Source organism: Musca domestica, unplaced genomic scaffold (genome assembly GCF_030504385.1).
Source record: "Musca domestica strain aabys unplaced genomic scaffold, Musca_domestica.polishedcontigs.V.1.1 278, whole genome shotgun sequence".
Lineage (NCBI taxonomy): Eukaryota > Metazoa > Arthropoda > Insecta > Diptera > Muscidae > Musca > Musca domestica.
This window is the reverse complement of record NW_026712292.1, coordinates 465,192-490,677: the sequence shown is the minus strand read 5'-3', so window position 1 is coordinate 490,677 and position 25,486 is coordinate 465,192. Positions and strand designations below refer to the sequence as shown.

General features: G+C 33.7%; 2 protein-coding genes and 1 long non-coding RNA gene across 4 annotated transcripts in view; 2 read left to right on the top strand and 1 right to left on the bottom strand.

Annotated features, from left to right (window-relative positions):
• LOC109613934 (carboxypeptidase D-like) overlaps positions 1-15,162 on the top strand; it is a 77,448-nt gene extending 62,286 nt beyond the window's left edge. For both annotated transcript variants that reach the window (XM_059124305.1, XM_059124306.1), the window contains exons 5-11: positions 5,812-5,926; positions 8,453-9,502; positions 9,573-9,840; positions 9,906-10,129; positions 12,724-12,876; positions 12,948-14,008; positions 14,070-15,162. In XM_059124305.1, the coding sequence (XP_058980288.1) occupies positions 5,812-5,926; positions 8,453-9,502; positions 9,573-9,840; positions 9,906-10,129; positions 12,724-12,876; positions 12,948-14,008; positions 14,070-14,245 (3,047 nt within the window). In that variant the 3' untranslated portion in view covers positions 14,246-15,162. The remainder of the gene's footprint in view (positions 1-5,811; positions 5,927-8,452; positions 9,503-9,572; positions 9,841-9,905; positions 10,130-12,723; positions 12,877-12,947; positions 14,009-14,069) is intronic.
• Positions 15,163-19,394: 4,232 nt separating this feature from the next.
• On the bottom strand, positions 19,395-20,092 carry LOC131803210 (uncharacterized). Its single transcript, XR_009342500.1, has 3 exons — positions 19,963-20,092; positions 19,844-19,900; positions 19,395-19,536 (listed from the first exon to the last, which is right to left on the bottom strand). It is a non-coding gene; the product is annotated as an uncharacterized LOC131803210 (long non-coding RNA).
• Positions 20,093-21,568: 1,476 nt separating this feature from the next.
• On the top strand, positions 21,569-25,486 carry LOC101901009 (zinc finger protein 260). Its single transcript, XM_005179978.4, has 7 exons — positions 21,569-22,015; positions 22,069-22,253; positions 22,313-22,558; positions 22,615-23,096; positions 23,150-23,489; positions 23,556-23,620; positions 25,240-25,486. The coding sequence occupies exons 1-7, from the start codon at positions 21,635-21,637 to the stop codon at positions 25,449-25,451; spliced, it is 1,911 nt and encodes a 636-aa protein (XP_005180035.2). The 5' UTR covers positions 21,569-21,634; the 3' UTR covers positions 25,452-25,486.

The following is a 25,486-nucleotide window of genomic DNA, read 5'->3' as shown; positions in this document are numbered from 1 at the left end:
ATAACTTAGGAAGTACTCAGTGTATTTCTATGAAATAATTTGTTATTAAAGGAGCAACATCTTCTGTTTATATTGGTAAACAAACTGTATGCCATAGCTTATAAAATACCAGAGTTATAGGAAAAAATATTCAAATACTTAAATTTTTCAAATTTATAGTATTTTTGCGTCACAGAGTTATAGGAGCCATAACTTTGGAATTACTCGGTGTATTTCCATAAATTAACTTGATATTGGAAGAAGATACTCTATGCTTTAAAATGATGGCAAGCTTTATTGTTATCACCGTATAAAACTCAGAGAAAAAGCAAAATATATTCATGTTAAATTGTTAAAGTTTTGTTAAAAGTTTTGCGCAAGCATTTTCGTGTGATCATAATTTGTGAAATATTCGGTGGATTTTTGTTAATAACATGATTCCGAAAGAGAATGTTTTATCTTAATTAAAACAAAGTTTATTTGATGTACGCTCAATAGTTAAGGAGATATCACTTAACTTTTACCCATTCATTAATATGTTTTGTAATAACTTTCCATGGCCCATAACTTTGGGTAACAGTGAAATATTTTAAATAAATTTTTTGATCGGGAAAAACCAAGAGTGCCTTCTTTGAATTGCAAAGATTTTGTTGTTGTAACTCATGAAATCCTTGAGATATCGGTATTTGTATACAAATGCTCAAATGTGTTTTTATGCAGCTCATTTTTCGCATAAAAATTTTTCTAATTAAATAAATAAGATTTTCATATTGAAATTATTAGTTTCGCAAATTTTTACTTCTGATTCTCAACAAAATATGGCAAATTAATTGATCAAATATCCAAAATATAGGAAAAGTTCATGAGAAATTAAATACTTAATAATTGGCTGTCTAAACATGCCAATAGTAAGCATAAGAAAATTCCTTCCTCAACTTTAATAAAAAAAATCACGCAATTATCTAACAAACGAGGCAATTCAAAATGTGGGCCAAAGGCTTTACTTGTCAAAGGGAATGTAAACGGAGTATGACTTTGTTTATAAGAGCCAATAACGGGCATGTTGCATTCCGTCTCTCTCTTTCTCTCAATATTCTTCTCTTGCAAATTATCTCTCATACATATTTTTACTGCATCAAGGAACTGATTACCTTGTCATACTCCAAAAACAGAGAGAAAGAGAGAGAGATCAAACCCGTGATCGCTACAAGCTGCAAACCACTCTATTTTTGGACAACCGCCTTAAATGAAGCCTTAAAACGACATTCATAAGTCAATCCCCTTCTACAAATGCACCAAACATCCCATGAAAGTTGACCTACTTCGATTTGTCCAAAAATCGAAATTAAACCAAAAACCAGATGCCTTCACATAGCCATTTAATTCCGAATCAGGTTTAATTCCAATGTGAAGCAGTGAATTAGGCAATTCTGTTGTGGAATAAGTACATACTGGTGGTGGCTGGTTGTGGGTCTGTCTGTCTGTCTGCTGGTGCTAGCTGGCTGGCTGGCATACACTGCAAATGTCAATCACTCGCAGAGGACGACGACGACGATGCATGCCAGTGTTGGGGTTGTTGTTTGTTTTGTTAATGATGATGATAATGGAAATGCATTTATGCCAGCAGTTTCATGTGTGTATGCGCCTGTTTTTGCACTTGTTGTCAATTATAACAGCTGTTGCACATTGATTAAAATATTGCATCGAAAATATGTAATTTAATTTATGAGGTTAAAGTGGTGCCAAGTATTGTTGAATATGGAATGTGTTAAATCAGAATTTAAAAAAAAATTGCACAATTTTTTCAATTTTATTTTTTAGAAATTTTTGGGATTTGTTTTTCGAAGACAACAATTTTTGGAAAAAAAAATATAATATCAATATAAAATAAATTAATTTTTAAAGGCCAACATTTCATCTTCCATTTTCCAAAGTTTAGTAAATATATCTAGAAAAATTTCAGAGACATCTAAAAAATAATGCAACCATCCAATTTTCAATAATTTTAGATTTCTTTTTTGTAAAGCTATACTCGTGGCCAGAACTTTTGAAATAATTATTGTAATGACAAGAAAAAAATTGCTTAGGAAAGAGGAACAAGTGTTCTAAAATCCCAACAAGTTTCATCTTTGTAGCTAACCAAATACCAGAGATATCGGCATATCTACACATGTGCCAAAATTATGAAAGATTGAATATTTTTTGCGTTGCCACATTCCAGAGGCCACAATATTTACAGTAAACGGCGTTGAAAAGTTAAAATACACGTTTCGGAAAGAACAGCGACTCTTTAGCAAATTCACAAAATTTGGTTGGTGTCACTAATCAACTTCTAGAGTTATGGGATAATCTCAACAAGTATTCGTATTTTTCTGTGTGATACATTTTTTCCGCATTCACATTCCAGAGGCCATAACTTTTTAAAAAATTGTCATTTTTAAATAAAATATCTCCTTTTTGAAAGAACGAGGACTGAACTTCAAACCTATAAAGTTTCATTAGTGTAGCTAATTAACTACCAGAGTTATTGGAAAATGAAAACAAGCTTCAGAGTTTTTCACTATTGAACATTTTATCTGTATTCACATTCCAGAGGCCATAACTATTTCAGAAATCGGCCTCTTAAAATGAAAAAGCATGTTTCTGAAAGAGCGGCAACTGATCTTCAAAATTTCAAAAATTTCATTAGTGTAGCTAATTAAATACCAGAAATATTGGAAAATGAAAAGAAGTGTCAGAATTTTTCACTATAGAGCATTTTATCTGCACACACATTCCAGAGGCCATAACTATTTTATATAACGGCGTCTTAAAATAAAAATACAAGCTATTGAATGAGCGGCAACTGATCTTCAAACCTGCAAAATTTCATTAGTGTAGCTAATTAAATACCAGAAATATTGGAAAATTAAAAGAAGTGTCAGAATTTTTCACTGTAGAGCATTTTATCAGCATACACATTCCGGAGGACATAACTTTTTTAGAAATCGGCGTCTTAAAATGAAACGGCATGTTTCTGAAAGAGCATAGACTGAGCATCAAACTTGCAAAGATTTATTTGTGTAGCTAATTAACTCTCAGAGATATTGGAAAATGTAAACAGGCTTCAGAATTTCTCACTATAGAGCATTTAGTCTGCATACACATTCCAGAGGCCATAACATTTTCAATAATCGGCGTTTTAAAATGAAACAGCATATTTTTGAAAGAGAAAAAATCTGAGCTTCAATCTTCCAAAGATTTATTTCTGTAGCTAATTAACTACCAGAGATATGGGACAACCTAAGCAAGTGTCAGCAAATTAAAAGCACATAGTTTTTCATTCCGTATTGAAACTCCAGAGGCCATAACTTTTTAAATAATAGCGGTTTTAAAATAATTCCAATTATTTTAGAAAGAGCACCGACTAATATTTAATCCTGTGAAGGTTTGTTGGCGTAGCTAATCATTTACGAACGATACTGGAAAATAAACTCAAGTGTCAGAGTTTTTCGGTGTTTAGTAATTTTTCTGCTATTAAATTCCAGAGGCCATATCTTTTTTAAATAAATTTTAAATAGATTAAAATTGCATATTTTGTCAAGAGCTATATCTTAGTTTTGCATTGGTAAAGTTTCGTTAGAGTAAATAATAAAATTCTCTAGATATAGGACAATATGCAATATTACCCGAATTTCCCGTTCTTAGGGATTTATTTCGGTAATCACATTCCAGAGGCCATAACTTAGCAACTAGTTGGCGTAATATGTTGAAATAAAAGAAATTAGATCTAAAAAAGAATGATGATCTCCAAAATCTCAATGTTTTGTTTTTATAATTCGACAATCGATTTATTTGAGTAGCTTACCTTGTAAAAAAAGCGCAAAAAATTATTTTGAAAATATTTTTCATTACAGTTCTTCCAAAGGCAATAACTAAGTGTTCGGAATATCGCCTTGAAATAAATTGCCCATGGAAGGACATCGCCTTTTCCTTAAATTTACAAAGTTATGTTTATATAGTTTAAAAACTTACGGAGATATGGAGAAAATACCAAATGACACACAATTACCAATTTTTTGCATTTTCTCCGCAATTCAATTCCAGAGGCCATAATTTTGTATGTGATCGGCGTATAACCTAAAAGTCACATGTTTATGAGAAAGCAAAGTACAATCATTCAATTCACTAAGTTTTGTTGATGTAGCACTCGAGTTATGAGAGATATGGGAAAATTTATACAAATCTCAGAGTTTTACCAAGTTGATCATATTTTTCGCACTTATGTTCTCGAGGCTGTAACTTTACGAAAAATGGGAATATCCTCTTAAAATAGTATACTCATAAAAGAGAGAAGTCTATTCTTCAAGAGGATAAAGTTTTATTTACGTAGCTAATAAAATTGTTAAGAATTTGCAAAAAATTCAACATTACCTAAAATGTCCATAATTTTATGATATTTTGCGTAATCATGCTCCAGAGCCCATAACTTTTTAGGTTAACGCCGTATCACAGCAAATTGAAATATTTATGAAAGAACACAACCTGATCTTTATTTAAACGTAGATTTAATATGACGTAGCTCAATAAATTCCAGAGATATTGTATAAAGTATGAAATGACCCACAAATTAAATGTTTGGTAATATTTTTGGTAATCACATTCCAAAGCCTGTAACTTTAAAAATAAACGGCGCAACTGTATAAATAAGTACATTTTTCAAAGAGCATTACTTGATCAATAAGCTCACAAAAACTTGTTGATGTTGCTGACTAAGTAAACGAGATATCGGCAAAATTGTACGTTACTTAAAACTTTCAAATTTTTACTATATTTTCCGTCATCGATTTCTGGTGGCCATATCTATGGAAGAAATCGTTGTATTTTATTGAACTTAATTTTTATCGAAGGACTAAAGACTTCAATTTGAGCCGCTGTAATTATGTGGATGTAGCTGATGAAATGTCTGAATTATCGCCAAAAAATCACAACTACCCAAAATTTGCAAAATATTGCCATATTTTTCGTAACATGTTACAGAGGCCATAACTTTTGAAATAATTAAAGTATTTTTATGATTTAAAATAATTTTGAAAATAGAAGATAATAGCTTTAATTTATAAAAATCTTCTTTATTGTATCAAGATATTTTTATTTATTTTTTTTCGTAATTTTATTAACTCAATTTTTAAAAACGTATTTACACATTCACAATAAATAATATTTAATTATATTTTTTTAATCTATAGATTTAAAATCTTGTTATTTAATCCTATGAAATTTTAAATACTTAATATCATTTATAGAACAGAGAAAACATAAAGAAAATATATTTACATAATTTTATCCCAAAACTATTTTATGAAATTGTAGTCTAAACTAACAAGATATATCACATACCTACATATATATGTATATGCCTAAATGTAAACGTAAATAATTTTAATATTTTATTCTCTAAAACGATTTGATGTAAATGTATACTAAATCTAAATAAAGCTAATAAATAAAATTTATTTAGCAAAAAACTGCAAACGTAAGCCTAGTCTAAACTGTGTTTTATGGACGGAATGGAGGAAGGTGTTCATTTATTTATTTATAAGTTTTTTTTATTGCATCCATCACTCATTTCATCTATTTTATGTTCAATGCACTGCATATGCACTCACTATTATCTAAGCTCACCTGTTTCTATATATATTTTATGTTATGGGTTCGAAAGACTAAAACTGTGGTTGGAGTTGAGGGGGCGAGAGACAAGGAATCAAAGTTCTCTTCTTTTATTTTTAATTTTTCTTTCTATCATCAATCATCATCGATTTTTTTTATTTTCTTTTTCTTTCATCATTTTAGGTGATTTTCGCAAGCTGAAAGTTATTCGTGCCGATAATGCGGAAAATATTGAAAAAAATGGCGGCTTTTTAACGCCAACCAAATTTGAACATCACAATTTTACTGCCATGGAAAAGTTAGTATGAACACTTTACTTTAAAATAAGTTATTATGAAGCAATCACAATTTGATGTGTGGCTAGGCCACTTTAAGTCAATTTGTTATAATTAGCTGTATTCACACGGTGGGGATATTTTCTCTTTATCAAGGTAACTGGCCACACATCGTGTTTGCCTTAGATATTATTGCAATTCGTTTAAAATACTGGGAGGTGTCTTCATAGAGGTCATAACTTTTAAATTTATTCGATCTCCATGAATTAAATTTTCTGATTTTGGAAGAAGATAATGTTTTCTCTCAAGTAATGTCAAATATGTCATATATAACTAAACAAATCTCAGAGATATTGTAAAAAAAAGAATAGGTATGTCAAGTTCAAAGGTTTTGAGGTTAAGTTAAGTAACAACATTCAAGTGGCCATATTTTTGCAAGAAATAGGTTAAACTTGGTCAAAAAAATTATTTTAAGAGAAGAGCATGTTGTCTCTAATTTGAGGACAACTTATGTTAATGTAGCTAAATAGATACCAGAGATATCGTATCAAATGGAGAATCGACAACAATTAAAAAGTTTTAAGATTTTTCGAGATCAAATTTTTGAAGGGTCATAACTTTGCAAGTAATGGGGTTATTGCAACAAATTAAAATGATTCTAAATAAGGGACATCTCCTGTTTAATTTGAAGCCGAAATTTACTGATGTAACTTACCAAATACCCGAGATATCTGCAAAATTAACAAAAGCACAAAAATAAAAAGTCTTTCGAATTTTTTCCGTAATCGTTTTTCGGAATGCATATCTTTTTACGTAGTGGAGATATCCTTACAAAATAAAGTAATATTGCAAGAACGATATATTCTCCTTCAGCTGATGACAAATTTAGAGGATATAGGTCATCAAATATAAGAGATATTGTATTAATTAAGGAAGTGCTTTAAACGTGCAATTTTTTGCATTTTCTTAGACAACATTACTTGGGAGTCATAACTTTGGCAGTGGAGCGTTTATTTTCAATTTATTTTCCGATTTTAAAAAGGCAAAATATCCTCTTTTAATTGCTGTGCAACTTTGTTGTTTTAGCTGGTCAAATATCCGAGATATGTCCAATTTAAACAAGTACCTTGGTTTTGAAAATTTTTGGGATTTTTTCAGTAATCTCAATCTACAGGTTCTAAGTTGTAAAATTATACTCTTAGCCCATAGAAACGAATTAATATCTTAAAAAGCATGGTCCCTCTTTAAGTTGTTGACAAATGTTGTTGATTTATCTTACCAAATACCTGAGATATGACCAAAATTCAACAGGTGTCTTAAATTTTATTTGTTTAGGTTTTTTTAGGCAATCATCATCTAAAGGTCGTAACTCTGGAAATAATAGGTCTAGACCGGATAAACAAAAATGATTTAGAACCAGGGAAGTCTTCTCTTTACAATAATACCAAACATCATTAATGTAACCGTAAAAATACTCAAGATATTGTAAAAATAAAACCAGGGCCCGAAAATTATAATTTCTTGATTTTTCTCAGTAATAGGTTTCTTGAGGCCATATTATCAGATATTATGGTTTTATCTCAATGGTATTTGACATTTTTGGAAAGAATATCATCTCCTCTTTAATTTGATGTAAGAGTTGTCTTTATAGCTAAGCAAATACAAGAGATATCCTACAAAGTTAACAATTGATATAAATTTAACATTTTTGTTTTTTTCTCAGTAGCTATTTTATAGAGCCCATAACTTTTATCGCAATTGTTCTTTCCACATAAAATAAATGAATTACAATGGAGAGAGACCTATTTTCTTAAAAATTGTCAAATTCGGTTGATATAGCTGCACAAATACCAGAGATATCTTACCATTTATACATCAATGTCAAAATTTAAAATTAGCATTTTTTCGGTAATTGTTTTCTAAAGGCCATAACTTTTTTCGTAATGGAACTATTTTAGTATAATCTTTTACTATAAGAGAGGAAGTTCTCCTCTTTAGATCGGTGTAAAATTTTTATACATAGCTGACCAAATACCAGAGTTATAGTAAAAAATATCCAATGCCTAAAAATAAAAAAATTTAGGTTTCTTTTGTAATCTTTTTCTTGGGTCTTTAATAATTAATGTAACATGTTTAGCTTTGTGAAATCCACTTAGATTAAGAAGGCGGCATCCCATCTAAACTTCTATTTCCAATTTTGTATTTGAAGCCGACCAACTACCAGAGATATCCGGAAAATTGCACTAGGGATCGTAATGTAATGTTTGTAGGATTTTTTCTGTTATCATTTTCTTGAGCCCATAACTTTGGAAATATTATTTCTTTCTTAATAAAACAAAAAGAATTGGATAGAGTGAAATCTCCTCTTTCATTTGATATCGAATTTTGTTGATGTAGCCCCAAAAATAACAGAGATATGGTAAAAATTAGATAGTTACTTAAGATTTTTAATTTGTCTCCTTAGCCATTGTGAATGTTCAGTGTTGCCAATCAAGCGTTTTTTTTATATTCTATTTGTCCCATTAATACATCTCACTTTCCTCCAACAGATTCTTACGTGACATAGCCGATTCATATCCGTCCATAACAAGACTGTATTCCATTGGTAAATCCGTCCAAAATCGTGATCTATGGGTTATGGAAATTTTCGCCACACCGGGACAACATGTGCCAGGAGTACCAGAATTCAAGTATGTTGCCAATATGCATGGCAATGAAGTGGTAGGCAAGGAAATGTTGCTCCTGCTCACGAAATACATTTGCGAACGTTATAATTTCGATAATCGCATAACAAAAATGGTCAACACCACTCGCATGCATTTCCTGTACTCCATGAATCCGGATGGTTATGAGATGTCCAAAGAAGGTGATAAGTCAAGTGCTTTGGGTCGTGCCAATGCCCATAATGTGGATTTAAATCGTAATTTCCCCGATCAGTACGGAACGGATAAGTATAACAAAATAACGGAACCCGAAGTGGCCGCTGTAATGAATTGGACCTTGTCCATACCCTTTGTGTTGTCGGCCAATTTGCATGGTGGTTCGTTGGTGGCCAATTATCCATTTGATGACAATGAAAATGATTTCAATGATCCCATGACAAGGCTGCGCATGGCCAATGGGGCCCATAAACTTAATCCCACAGAAGATAATGCCTTGTTCCAGCATTTGGCCAAACTGTATGCCGATGCCCATCCCACAATGCATTTGGGCAACCCTTGTCCGCTCTTCAAGAATGAGCATTTCCCTGGCGGCATTACAAATGGAGCCCAATGGTACAGTGTCACGGGTGGTATGCAGGATTGGAACTACATTAAGGCTGGAGTTATGGAATTGACATTGGAATTGGGTTGTGATAAATTCCCCATGGCCGCGGAGTTACCGAAATTCTGGCAAGATAATAGAGAACCCTTGTTGCTGTTCATCGAGCAGATACACAATGGCATACGGGGCTCCATAAGGAGTTCAATAGGTCACCCTGTGGCAGGGGCTGCCATAATGTTGGATGATGCCAAGCATGCCACCTACAGTGGTGTGTATGGTGATTATGTGAAATTGGCATTGCCAGGGGTACACAATGTTACCATATTGGCGGATGGGTAAGTGTGGGCGGAATTTCTTTAATTCGATGCATTTAAAAAAAAATTTCTCTTCCTCTCTTTTTTGTAGCTTCTCACCCCAACGTGAGTTGGTGGAGGTGCCGGCCAAGGGCCAAATCCATTTAGACATAACCCTAATGCGTGACGATCCCCAACACTGGGCCTCGGCCAATGATTATCGCATCATTGAGAATGTCGTCCACACCCGTTATCATTCCAATGCCGAACTGAGAGCCACCTTGGCCGAGTTTGAGGCACGCAATGGCCAAATTGCCACCTTTGGTTATGCTGAATCGGAATTTGGTTTCTATTATAATTCCATAAAGTTAACAGCTGATGTAAGATTTCAAATTTCGAAATTATTCCGCCACGAAGCATATTAATTGAACCTCTTTTTTTGCAGATCGGTGCTCCCGAAGAAAGTAAATACAAAATTCTTATAATGAGTTCCTTTTTCGATTCGGCCTCACCACTGGGTCGTGAAATTTCAATGAATTTAATTCGTCACGTCATTGAGGGCTATAAATTGCGCGAACCCTTGATTTTGAAGCTGTTGCAGACCAGTGTTTTATATTTCCTACCCATAACGGAGAATTTCGATGCCGTCTTTAAGCTATACAATAATAAGTAAGTTTTGAAAGAAATTTGAACTATTATAGGTGATCGTCAGCTGATGGTAATGCCATGTTCCCAATGGGAAAAAATCATCAGTTGATGGTGAAGGTATTTCTCTATTCTAAAAGTAATCATCAGAAAAATAATCGTCAATTGATGATGTCATGTCCCCATGGGAAAAGTAATGGTCAGTTGATGGTGAAGGTATTTTTCTATTCAAAAAGTAATCGTCAGCTGATGGTGATGCCACTTTTCAGTGGGAGAAATAATTTATAACCTATTGTCATGTTCCAAAGGGAAAAAGTAATAGTCAATTGATGTTGATGCCATGTTCCCAATGGGAAAAGTAATCGTCGCTGATGGCCACTTTTCAGCCAGAGAAATAATTTCATGGAAGAAGAATGCACGTAGATGCATCAACGCAACATTGATATGTCAAAAAGTTTTTTTTTCAAAAATTTTAACGAATTTGAACAATTTTTAATTCAAAATTTTCAATTCTAAAATTGGTTTGATAGTTTATTGTCGCAGCAGCTGTGTAAATGTGATTACCTGAATTCTACCATGAATAATTTATAACCTATTGCCATGTTCCCACAAGAAAAGTAATCGCCAGCTGTGTGTGATGTCATGTTTGAAAGGGAAAAATAATGTAACCTTCAGCTGTTGGTGATACCATGTTCACATGTGAAAAGTAATCGTCAGCTATTGATGATGTAATTTTTTTATGGAAAAAGAATTGTCTGGTGTAATCGTCAGCTGTTGGTGCTGCCATGTTCCCATGGGAAAAGTTATCGGCAGCTGATGTTGATGCCACATTTCTCGGGGAAAATTTATATTCAGCTATTGGCGATGGCAATTTTCTATGGAAAAATAATAGTCAGGTGTTTGTCATTACATTTTTCCATTGAAGAAAAAAATGTCAACTATTGGTAATGCCGGCTTTTTTGTAAAAAAATATATGTCTAGACAAATGTTAGCGAAATAAAAGCATGTTCCCATGGGAAAAGTTATCGGCAGCTGTTGGTGATGCCACATTTCTTTTGGAAAATTTATAGTCAGCTATTGGCGATGGCAATTTTCTATGGAAAAATAATCGTCAGTTGTTTGTCTTTACATTTTCCATTGAAGAAACAATTTTCAAATGGTAATGCCGGGTTTTTTGTAAAAAATAAAAGCGAAATGAAAGCATGTTCCCATGGGAAAAGTTATGGGCAGATGTTGGTGATGCCACATTTCTTTGGGAAAATTTATAGTCAGCTATTGACGACAACAATTTTCTATGGGAAAAGAATCGTCAGACTTTTGTCATGCCACTTTTCCTTGAAAGAAGTATGTGTCAGTCATTGGTGGTGCTGGCTTTTTTGTAAAAATATAATTTAAAAAAAATGAATGCGACCTGTCTCAAAGCAAACTGAGCACCATATAATGAGGAGAAAATTTCTCTTTCGGTAAGAAATCAGCTAAAAGGGAGCTTTTCAATTAAATCAACTGCAGTTCAAACTAAAAGATTCAGACGATCACCTTGTCAGCTGATGGCAATGCCATTTTTCCATGGAAAAAGTATTGTCAGGTGTTGGTGATGCCAATTCTCTGTGGTAAAAGAAATCGCCAGCTGTTGATGATACCATGTTTTTAAGAAAAAGATATTCGTCAGTTGATGGTGAAGATACTTTTCTTATTCGTGATACTATGTTCCAACGGGAAAAGAAATCGTCAACTGTTTTTATGTCACATTTTTCCGGGAAAATTTATCGTCAAGTATTTGTGATGCTATGTTTCTACGGAAAAGAATCAATCAGCTGTTTGTCTTGCCAAGATAAGAAATCAGCTGCTAAGAAGATTTTCAATTACATCAACGGCAAATCAAACTGGAAGATTCTAGAAGGCAAGGTGATCGTCAGCTTATGGTAATGCCATATTTCCATGAAAAAAGTATTGTCAGCTGTTGGTGATGCCAATTCTATGTGGGAAAAGAAATCGTCAGCTGTTGAGGATACCATGTTCCCATGGGAAAGATATTCGTCAGTTGATGGTAAAGACACTTTTCTTATTTGTGATGCTATGTTCCTACGCTTCGTTAAAAAATCTTAATCTAAAATCATGAAAGACTTTTTTGACTGGCTTAAACCACCAGCTGGTTTATTCGTAGAGAAACAAAGGAGTTTTGGGTAGATTTAGTTCGATTTTGATCCTACGCTGCTTTCTTTTTTCTCGAAGAAATTAGCTGATGACTTAAGCCAGTCAAAAAAATGATATGTCTTTTTTTAAGGAATAAATATCCATCAGCTGTTAATTTTTGAAAAAAGTAACCATCAACTGTTAATTTTTGGGAAAAGTAACTATCAGCTGTTAATTTTTGGGAAAAGTAACTATCAGCTGTTAATTTTTGGAAAAAGTAACCATCAGCTGTTAAAGCTTTCTGTTTAAAGAAAACGGGTTCTATCCAGGGTTTAGTTTTCCTATAGGAAATATTCTTTAACATATTTCCTATAGGAAAACTAAACCCTGGATAGAACCCGTTTTCTTTAAACAGAAAGCTTTAACAGCTGATGTTTACATGTGTAATAATATGTTTTATTCACTCTCTTTCATTTATTTTCTAGCAATACCATTTGTGATCCAGTCATTGGCAATGAGTTGGGAGAACGCATTTTAAGTCCGGAATCGGAAAAGAGAAGAGATTTGCTGTTGACATTTTTGGAAAATCAAAGATTTGATTTAATGCTTACCTTCAGTACAGGTTCCTCAGAGTTGTAGTAAGTTTTGCAAAATAACCTCAAATTCAAGATAACCTCAATTCAAATTTGCTTTTCTCCCTTTTTTTCAGTTATCCCAAGGGCGAACAAATCTATGAGAAATTTGCCCACAATATTGAAAATACCGAATTCAATTATTCTCCCCTGCAATGTGCCGCCACATCGACCCATACCCTGCGCCATGACATTACCGAACGTCTGACGAATTTATTCTATAAAATGTATAATATACCCATGTTCACACTGGGCTTGTCATGCTGTAGTATGCCCGTGCAGAAGGACATCACTTCGGTGTGGCGTAAAAATATCGAAAAACTAAAGAATTTTTTGCATTTGGTCGATACGGGAGTGGCAGGTTTTGTACACAATCGCGAGGACCAGCCGCTGAGGGAGGCCTTTATACGGATAATTGAACATCAGCCGGTATATAATGTTAGTCGAAATGCAGCCCATTTCCAGTTGATATTGCCCGAGGGTCTTTATGCCCTGGAAGTGAGTGCTCCGAATTATGAGTCGCAAGTGGTTAAGGCCGAGGTGAAACATGGAAAAATTAACAATTTGGGTATCATAAAACTAAATCCCTACACCCTGATTGTGGGTCACAGTGAAATCCAGCCTTTGGGTAGATTGGGAAATGATTTGGACACTACAATGATATCAGGTTTTGTTCTGGACATGTCCAATCATCCCATAAAACATGCCAAGGTATCGGTGATCAAGCCAATTGTGAAATATTTCGTAAAGAATTTCACCGACAGCATGGGTAGTTATATTTTGAAAAATGTCCCCTTGGGAGAGATAACCCTGAAGGTGGAGGCGCCACGTTATATGGAAACGGTGCGACTGGTTAATGTCATCTCTGCGAATAAAGAGGTGAAAAATGTGGTCTTCCGTTTGACCCGTAACGAACATGTCATGGGTATGCCAAGATTTGTGTTTATTCTGCTGGCCAGTTTGGTGATTATTACGGCGGTGGTTATGTGCATCCTTTGTACCCAGTGTTTATTGGCCCGACGCCGACGTACCGATAAGCCTTATTACAATTTCTCTCTACTGCCACAAAAGGGTAAAGAACTTTTCGAAGATGATGGTGATGATGGGGAAACGGAGCTGTTTAGATCGCCCATTAAGAGTAAGAGAGGATATTTTTCTTTGGTGTGCAATTTTAAATGTTTCTTCCATCCATTTTCCAGAGGGCATGACCATTAAACCCTATTTTGATGATGACGATGATGACACAAAACGTATCATCCATTCCGATGATGATGAGGAGGAAGAGGATATCCATTCGGGTATTGGCATAGATCCTGACGACAGCGGCGAAGAAATTGTTATGCTGGACAAGGCCCTCAATCATCGGCATCATTAGCCGCCACAAAATTGATAACCGAACTGTGATTTTGGTATGCTAAAAGGTATTCAACATTTTTTTGGTTAGGAAAATAGGGAAGAAGTGGAGAATGGAAAACAGAGGAATATAGATTTTAAAATGAAAAGGTGCCTGGCCATGGGGAAATGTCATTATTGGAGAACATCCATTACATTTCTACTTAAAAAATGTATTGAGACCCATGTAAACCTAGCCTTAGGGATTGGCAAGGTTATTGTGAATTATAATTTTTTTATCGATAATATCGATTATGTCAGGTATGCAAACAAAGCGGTCTATTGTGATTGAAACCAACTCATACATTTTTGTTGATGCTATTACGCTATTAATTCACAATTGCGTGCATTTTGGCAATTGCTCTGTTCCAGAACTGCAAGAATGTAAAATTTTTTACAACGATAACCAATTTTCCATTTATGATATCGAAAAAAATTTCAAAAATAGTAGATTCTTGTAGGTTCTGAAATAAATCATATATCATGGTAGAAGAATACAGGTAGTCGCATCGACACAGCTACTGGGACAATGAACTGTCAAACTAATTTTGGAAGTGAACATTTAATGAAATTTATAAAATCTATTAAAAAATGCATATCCATAATAACCTCCGATTGGCTTCGTATAAGAAAAAAATATAAAAATCTACGTAATTTTGAAAAAAATTTGAAATATCAATGTTCCCAAGCGTTGATGCTGATCTACCTGTATTCTTCTACCATATATTTTGGCAATACAGGGGATATTAGCTGGTCTTATCGTATGACTTAATAATAGACAGGTCGTGGTAGAAGAATATAGGTAGACGACATCGACACAGCTGTTGGGACAATGAACTGTCAAACCAATTTAGAAATTGAGAATTTTGGAAAAATTATTCAAATTCGTTAAAATTATTGGGGTCGTATAAGAAAATGTGTACAAATCTACTTATTTTGAAAAAAAAAAAAAAACATTTTAAAATATTTGACATATCTATGTTCCCAAACGTTGATGCGTCTACCTGTATTCTTCTACCATGATATGTAATGTCAAATTCTCCATTTTAGAATTGCACACATCGTGTGATACATGGACGAAATTTCAGTTCAGTTCAATTTCAATTTTGACATACACAAGGAAATACGCATGGATAATAAAAGCAGCATATATGTAAAACCCTTATAATCAGCTGGCTCTGACCAGCTGGTTTCAGCCGAATTGTATAAAAACGTAAACAAACACTTTGACATTATGAGGTTTTTTATTGTGATTTACACGAACTGTCTATGGGCCTTGCTTCAGACTATGGCACATCTATTAGGTAAATCGGTAGTACCAGCCGTTTTCACCCGTATTGTCAAAATACATGCCATTGTAAATTAAACCTATGAAACACTTTGACATTATGAGGGTTATCCGATCACATTTGTAGTTTTTTTATTGTGGCGAACACGACCTGTTTAATGGGTCTTGCTTCAGATTATAGCACAATCAATAGGCATCGAAGTTGTCAAAACACTTATTGTGAATGGAATCACAGTACGAAAGATAAACAAAAATTATGCAAAACGTCAAAAGCATTTGACATTTACTCTGATTGGTGTAACACCCTTTAATTCCGCCATGCACCACACTATCAAAATCTGATAAAAAAAATCTTATTTCCTATTGTGAACGAAAATACCGTACGAATAGTGAAAACGTAAACAAATTCTGAAATTTGGTCTGAGTCATGGCCTATCTATAAGGACATCCGACAAGACAAACTGATTTCACCCGAACTGTCAAAATGCACTCTATTGTGATTTAAAAGTATGAAAACGTACACAAACTTTTTGGCAGTAATTTAAACTACCTCTTTAATGGACCTTGGTCTAAATTTATGGTGAGAAAACATAAAACGCTTTTTTGACTATCTTAAGTCAACGGCTGGCTTCTTCGGAAAATATCAATTAAGCGGTGGGTCAATATTGAACTAATTCAACCTAAAACTCTTTTGTTGCTCTACGAAGAAGCCAGCCTTTGACTTAAGTTGTTTAAAAAAGTGTTTTATGTTGCTCACCTTTAAAGTATGAACCATGAGAAACCTTAAGCATTCCCAGCTCTGTATTTTTCTATAATTTACCTTGTCAAATTTAAGTGCATTGAAAACAGGTTCCCATCTCTGATTTGTGTTTATAAAAGGTTGTGCAGTTTGCTGTCAAAGGATACAATTGTGATTTGAAATTAACAAAGAGTCAAATCACAATAGTGTAAAAACTATTAAGTTTATTGTCAAAAGTAATCTTCTTTGCTGGCCTTTGAATGGATTTATTAATTTAAATTTCGACAATGAGATGTTGTCAAATGTCAATAAGAAAATTTTGAAAAAAAAATATGTAAACATATGACTGCATGACTTTACCTTCTTAATTCTACCATAAATTTAATATTCACAATAAATTTAATGCATGTTTTCCATAGCCAAAATTATTGTGATTTTATCATAATTAACGCGCATAAATGTTTTTTCCGAAAATTAGATTATCCATCCACCGTCAGAAAAAAATCTCCCCTACCAAAAATAAGATTAATGCAAAAGGGCTGTTCCAGACCTGCAAGGATGTAAAAATGTTTGCTACGGTAATTGATTTTCCATTTATAATATCGAAAAAATTGGAAAATTGGTAGATTCTTGCAGGTTCTGGAACAGAGCAAAAATTGTCCCTTATTTTCAAACACAACAAATGTTGAATACCTCAAAAAATGTTATTCGGCCCAGTCGAATATTACAAAACAACACACACACACACTTATTTCTGTATCATTTATTTTTAAGAAAATAATATTCCATAAATTAACCACAAAAAAATTGCAATATTTACACATAAAACAAATTATTTCAAAGTTAAGCCAAAATAATAATGATTTTGTAAAATATTCTTTAATAATATATAAAATTATTTTAAAAAAGGAAATTTTATGATCAACTTTGATGTCATGAAAGGACAAGTTTAATGTTTGCGTATAAAAACATTTATTTGTTTTAAAGCCTAAGACATCGATTTCTTCCAAGTATCCTCCCAAAGCAACTCGAATCTCTTTGTAGATAAACAAAACATTTTGTAATATTTAAAACATTCCTTAACAAAGAGTTGTTATTTTTTTCTACATAAATTTTATCTCTTTAATTACAAAACAATTTCCTTAATATTTCTTGCTCAATTTAATATTATACAAACTCTATATAATCTTACATAAATATATATATATATATATATATATATATATATATATATATATATATATATATATATATATATATAAACATAAAATATACATCTATATATATAATATTTTATTTACACAATATCATCATCACACATGATAAACGAAAAGCTTTAGCTGTATTTTAAATTTTTAAGAAATGAAATGACAAAAGAGAAAAGAAAAACAAATTAATAATTTAGTGTTTTTTATATAACAAATTAAAAAAAAATAATATATTATACAAATTTATTTATTGTGCAACAAAAAGAAAAGAAAGACAATTTAATAGTAAATTTATAATAAAAAACAAAAAAAAATATGTAAACCAATTTGTGTTTTATTACAAATGTTTAGGTGTTACTTTGATGGTGGTATCCTTGTGAACGTAGCTTTAGATATTAATTTGAGTCACTTAAGTTTTAAAAAACAATTACCGTTATTACGAATGTCACTTACAACTGTTGTGTACTGTACAAAACACCAAATTCTACAATTCACAATAGTTAATGTATTGATTTGTATAACCCTACAGAAGTCACTTATCGATTTCCATGTCCCTAAAAAGGCAATAGAGCCAAAAAAGCCAAAAAAATTATGAGCCAAACTTTCTTTTGTAGTTTCTCCAGTATCGCCAGTATCATGGCCTATTTGAAGTTAACCAATCCGAAAATTAACCCTATAGTATGGAGCATGGTAGAAGGATATAGGTAGACGAGTCGATACAGTTGCTGGGACAATGAACTGTCAAACCAATTTTGTAATTGAAAATGTTGAATGAAAAATTATTTAAATTTGTGCAAATTCTTGAAAAATGCATATCATAACAACCTCCGATTGGCGTCGTATAAGAAAACTGATAAAAATCTATTTATTTTTGAAAATAAATTAAAAATTTGTTTACATATCAATGTTTCCAAGCGTTAATGCATCTACTTGTATTCTTCTACCATGGTATGGCGGGTATATTAAGTTTGTTATTCCATTTGTAACACCTCGAAATATACATTACACAAAGTATATATAGTCTTGATCAGCATAAAATTCTATGTCGATTTAGCGATGTCCGTCCGGAAACCATTCTAGCTCCCGAACGAAATGAAGTAGGTTGATAAAATGTTAATCAACAAAGGAGTTTTAGGTTGACTTAGTTCGATTTTGGCCCTAGGCTCCTTTGTTCATTTCCGAAGAAGCCAACCGATTACTTAAACCAGCCAGATAAGCGCTTTATGTATTCCCACGTTTAAGGTGGAAGCATGGTACAACAAAAAGGTAAGATAGACCTACCTAGACCTAAGATAGACAAGTGTGCCCGACTTCTGCCAAGTTTGTGTATGTATTTATTGTTTTGAAAGATAAAAACAAAATATTTTTATAATTAATGATTTGAAGAAACGTACATCACGGGACGCGCATCGTAGATATTCGTCAGATTTGCCATGGAATGGAAAGATAGAACTGTTAAGATATATTTTTTGAAAGGAATTCCAGGCATTTCAATCATTCTTCGCTCTGATTAATTGATTTAAAAAAGTAGAAAAATATTAATTGAATGAAAACAACTTGTTTGCATGCAAACTTGACAGGATGCGGGCATATCCACAGGGCTGCATTTCTGTAGTTTTGCGAAGCTCCTCCTTATTGTACCATGAGTGGAAGTACATGAAAAGCTTGAAGTCATGGCTAGGCATATTAATGTCAAATTATAATGGAAAACGACGGCAGGATTTTATTGCGGCTCTGTAATCTCTTTATGAAATGTCACAAAATATACCTAGCCATGACTTCAACCCTTTTATGTACTTGCACCTTTACAGCCTTATTTATTTAAAATTTTAAAGTTTATTTGTCCTTTTTTATTTTCTTCATTTTCCTTTTATTATTAAATAATATCACATTGGCATCATAAAATGATTCAAATTGATTTTCTACAATTTATTATTAGCTGTCTTTATAATTATTACTGTGCCTCCACCGCGTTTGGAACGTGTAAACGAATCCACCAAAGATGAGTCCTGTTGTTGTGGCTCGACGGAAAATAAAGGCTGCGGAATGAAAAGATTTTTCAGATTTCAAACATATACATAAAACCATGGTAGAATTAAGAAGGTAAAGTCATGCAATCATATGTTTACAATTTTTTTTTTTTTTTTTCAAATTTATTCATTTGACAGCAACTCATTGTCAAAATTTATGTTCATAAATCCATTGTATACACAGAAATCAGAGATGGAAATCAGAGAGATTCAGTGAAACTTGAGGAGCTAAATCACAGAAAATGCAGAAATGGATAGTCGTATTTGAAATGACTTTACCTTCTTAATTTTACCATGCATAAAACTATAATCTTACCTCAGAATCGGGTGTTTCTATGGCAAAGGAGTCTCCATGAATTGAGCGAGCATAGCACTGCAGTAAATAAACCGGTTATAGAATGAAAAAAAAAAAATAGTTATATATATTTTTATTACCTGTGCCACCACCAAAAGTACAACTAATACCACAATGAGTTTCATTATTTCAAGCTTAGATTGATTTAGAGAATAACACGGAGTAATTGAATTCGATTTGCTTTTATAGCAAAAATGTATTTCTTATCACTTCTGACTAATCACAACATGCTTAAATGGACAATTTTGTAAATATAGGTCAAATGTTACAAACAGGAAAGGGGAATTTTTTGAATGGGCTTTTTTTTACAAATTTACCATTGAAATGTGGAACCTGTAATAAAAGTAAGTGCGTTGTAAATGAGTTTTTTTGCGAATAACACAGTCTAATCTGAAAATTAATAAAATTGTATTAAGAGCACCTCTTCTTCTTTTAGAAATAAACCTGATTGAGCCTGATTTGCTCTCTGAATTGTTCAGTAAAGTTACTTCCAGGAAAGACTTGAAAATTAGTTTTATTTGTATGTTTAACAAAAAAACCCTTAAGACATTTTAATAAGATTAAAAAGTAAAAAAGCTGTAAAAACACGATCATTTTGATTGTTTTCAAACTGCTGGACAACGAATGTTTTCTCCAAATTCAGCAGTCCAACCCTTTCGGCCAACCGAAGCAACTCTCTCTCTATTTTTGAGTCTATTTTCTTTCCGTTGCGGTGTAAGTTCTTGCACTATTTTGAATTTCAATGGCTTTTCCCGAGTTCATTTTTCAATATATGCCGAATGGAATATTGCGATATATTCAGCTCACGAGCCATTTCTTGGCCACTGCGACGCGGGCTTCGATCAAATCGCTTCTTTACTTTTCGAACCATTTCTGCTGATGTTGCTGTTTTCTTCCGTCCATTTCCTTGACGTCGGGGGGCTACGTTACCAGTATCACGGTAACGAGCGATGGTACGAGACACAAAAGATTTATTCACATTTAAATGCTACAGGGCTCTAACGATAGCCACTTGTGGTTTTCCAGCCAAAAATATAAAAAAATCACACTATCACGCTTGAATTCCATCACGAATGACTTTTTTTCTGGAAAATTCTCACCAAAATGCTTTTGTACGCTTTTAAACAATATAATGAGATGTCACTGGAATAATTTTAACAGCTGTCGGACGAGTGGATTAGAAATGACAGCAGTCGGAAGTTGGTTGCAGTTTTTTCCTCTCACCCTGTACAATTCAAACAGTGTTGGAAGTGTTCATTCTTTCAATTCCATGGCAAGTCTCGTTTATAATATTAATGAGCGCAAATTAACTTTCTTCCAATCACAGATTTTGAAAATATTTTGTTTTTATTTTTCAAAACAACAAATACATAGACAAAAATTACAGAAATCGGGCACACTTAGAAAAAAATTGTAATCAGCTAAGAGCTCTACCTTACCTTTTTATTGTACCAAGAATTTGATACATAAATAAAAAACATTTCGTCTAATAGAGCCTTAATGATTGTTTCAGCTGATTGCGCTGTCCTTATGTCTAATTCGTTAACAAAGTTTCTCGGTGTTATGCATTACACACATTCGTAAACAACATAGCCTCCCTTTTGCTTTAATTTTTTATTGGGTTTTATGTTTTGTCTTGTTATTTGTTTCTCTGGGGACGTTTTTTATTTTGGTTTGCTACTCGTCTCAACTCCGTGGTTATAATAAGATTCCACAAATTAAACAAATTAAGCAAATAAATAACTAAATGCTATGCACTCACATAAAATATACGGCAGGATTTGTAGGGTGTGTATGTTCAATAAGAAAAACATGTTCAATACCCAATCGACGAGATATGAAGAATCTGATTTGACCATTGAGGAAATGCTTTTACAAACCACACCACAACTGTTAGAAAAACAAAAAATACACCTATTTCCGGTGCCGCAGGAAATTTGCAAAGGATGTATGGATCAGTTATTTAAAACTTTTAAATTCCAAAAGCTATGTCTGACCACACATGAAATGCTATATAAAACGTGGTCAGCGTCAGTATTACGTGGGAGGGGGAACTTTTCCCAATCTGAAGTGCCCGTTGGGGAAAATGGAAGTGATACAGGGAACAACATTGAGACTGATACTCATAAAGATGTAAGTTGTTAGACGCATGAAATACTGAAATTTTAACCATTTGCTTCTTTCAGATTCCTGGAAACATCAACGACAAGGAGCAAGAAGGTTCAATTGCTACTGCTGAAAACGTTGATTCTTTAAATTGCAGTGACAATGATGAGGAGGACATACCACTGAGTTCTTTGAGGAAATTACAAAAGTCTATAAATGACAAATGTAATCAAATTGAGGAAGCTATCATAAAGACTTTTGGAAGGTGAGTGATGCTGGGATGGACATTACAATATTTGATAAAAATATACCATTTTCTAATAGAAATCAAGTTGAGAAGGAGTTGGATGTGTCATTTTTAACGTGTGACTCTGAAAAAGCGCTCAGTGCAATGACACATCAATGTAATACATGTTTAAAGAATTTTCCTAATTCGACCATGCTGCAAAAACACAAACGCAATAGGCACAAGGAGTCGGAGATAGATAAAAGCGATAACAGGCTCTCTAAGGATGAAAATTCACTAGACAATTGTGATTTGGATCTAGACCAATTGGACTCTAGCAGCAGGTTTATTGTTAAATGTTAGGTCAAGTAAAATAAAACTAATTTCCTTTTGTTTCCAGGGATCCAACGTCCTCGGAGAAAGAAGAAACTGATACTATTGTCGAAAAGAACAAAACAAGAGCACCCCATCCATGTCCACAGTGCAAAGCCACATTTCGTTTTGAAAAACAAATGGAACGACACATGAAAAAACACACCGACGCTCATCGTTTCGTGTGTATGGTGTGCCATGATCGCTTCAAATATCCTTTTATGCTGCAAAAACACAACGAAAAACATCATCCCGATGAAAATAAGAATAAAACCCGGTTAATGGAAGATAAAAAGGAGCCGCTAAATAAATCATATACCTGCAACCATTGTCCAGCTGCATATACAAATGTGGGAGGACTAGCACAGCACATGAGTAAAAAACATAGCGAAATAGTGCCCTTCAAATGTGACAAATGCAACAAGACCTTTGTGGTTGAGGAACATTTGAAGATACACACCAATCGCCATATGGGCATTAAAAATTTCCAATGTGAACTTTGTGATAAATGTATGTAGCAAAAGTGTTTCCAATTCCAATACTAATCAGTGTTCCCCTTTCAGCATTTTCCTTTAAATTCGCCATGAAACAACATATGAGGATACATACAGGAGACTTGAATTATCTTTGTACGTTGTGTGGTAAGAAGTTCTATAGGCCCAGTAACTTAAGACAGCACATGCAACGCCACGGTGATGATAAACCCTATAGCTGTCCACATTGCCCGAAACGTTTTAAATGCCCCTCAGATCGTTACATACATTTGATGTCCCACCAGCAGGGTAAAAATCATGTATGCTCAACATGTGGGGCAAGATTCTCTCGAGTGGATACGTTACATCAGCATGTCAAAGTTCTGCACTCAGGCGAGAAACCCTACAAGTGTGATCAGTGTCCAATGGCGTAAGAGAAATTTGGATTTTTGTTTTTTTTTTGTAATTTTAAATTTATTATGTTTTCTTTTCTTAGATTCCCACGTCTAATGAATCTCAATCGTCATCGTCGTACCCACACGGGAGAGAAACCATATAAGTGTAGGTATTTAAAATGATATTCTGAAAAACTATGATAATTAGCAATTGATAACATTTGTAAAGAAAAAGGGAGCAATTGCATCTATCTCTCCTGTAATGTTAGATCCAAATATACTTTGTTAATTGTAATATATACAGGGTGAGATAAAAAAACTGCAACAAAATCAAACGCCATAATTTTTAAATTTTATTGAATTAAAGCAAAAATGTCGGAAATAGCATCAAATTTTAGAATAAGTTTAGATTTGTTCGAATTGGTCACCTTTGGCACGAATTATGGCCTTGAAACGGCCAATCACGATGCTCGAATGTTTCTCTGCGGTATTTTGGCCCATTCCCGGCGAAGCGCTTGCTTGAGATGATCGACACTTGGGTATTTTTTAGAGCCAACCTCGCTTTTCAAAATACTCCAGACACAATAGTCCAACGGATTGGTATCCCGAGATTTTGGTGGCCATTGTGCGCTGGAAATGAAGCGAGGAACCTCATTTTGTAAGCATTCTTGGGTGGCTCATGCTGAGTGCGATGATGTTGAGTCCTGTTGCAAAGTCCAAGGTCTGCGGCCAAAATGTTCGTGCCCAAGGCTTTAATACACCCGCGATTATATTCGACATTTATTCTGATGCCACGGTCGATTAATACGACTGGAGAGTGACTATCGGCTGTTGTGGCGGCCCACACCATCACCATGGGCCGGCGCTTGAGTTCTGGTTGCCAACCGAAGGTGCACATTTTCAGCTGACCTCTTTGGCAAGTATTGTTTGTTTACAAATTGCTGGACAACGAATGTTTTCTCATCGGAGAAAACCAAATTCGGCAGTTCACCACTTTCGGCCAAGCGAAACAATTCCTTAGCTCTTTTGAGTCTATTTTCTTTCTGTTGCGGTGTAAGTTCTTGCACTTTTTGGAATTTCAATGGCTTTACCCCGAGCTCATTTTTCAATATTTGCCGAATGGAATATGGCGATATATTCAGCTCACGAGCGACGTGGGTTACGATAAAGTCGCTTTTTTACTTTTCGAACTATTTCTGCTGATGTTGCTGTTTCCTTCCGTCCACTTCCTTGACGTCAGGCTACGCTATGCAGTATCACGGTAACAAGCGATGATGGTACAAACACAAAAGATTTATTCACATTTAAATACTGGAGTGCTCTAACGATAGCCACTTGTAGTTTTCCAGCCAAATATAAAGAAATCACGCTTGAATTCCATCGCGAATAACTTTTTTTCTGAAAAATTCTCTGAATTTTCCTGATTCCAAATGCTTTTGTACGTTTGTAAACAATATAATGAGATATCACTGGAATAATTTTACCAGCTGTTGGACGAGTGGCTTAGAAATGACAGCAGTCTGAAGTTGTTTGTAGTTTTTTCATCACACCCTTTATTTTTTTTAATCTTTTATGAGGCCCATAATCCACAGCTGTGGCTCAATTCTCATTCCATGATCTTTTGAAATGAAAACTTTTATGGAGGCAAAAAATATTGTATTTTCATTTCATATTTTCATAGAACAAGAGCCTCTGCAGAAAACCATTGTTGAAATTTTTCCATCATAGATTGCTAAAATTTCCCCTGGATCTATTTTTTTTAAGTTTTATTTTTTCTTTTTTCAGGCAAATATTGCGACAAAGCCTATGCCCAAAGCAATGATTTGAATAAACATTTACGCACACATGTCGGTGAAAATACCTATATGTGTAGCCAATGCCCTATGGCTTTTAAATATCAAGCGGATTTAAGAAATCATGAATGGGAACATTATCGCAAAGAAAAAGAAGCGGCCGAGCAGCAATCGCAAACAAAATCAGATGATGCAAGAAATTAAAATGTTATAGAAATAAAAGCAATATTTTAGTGAAA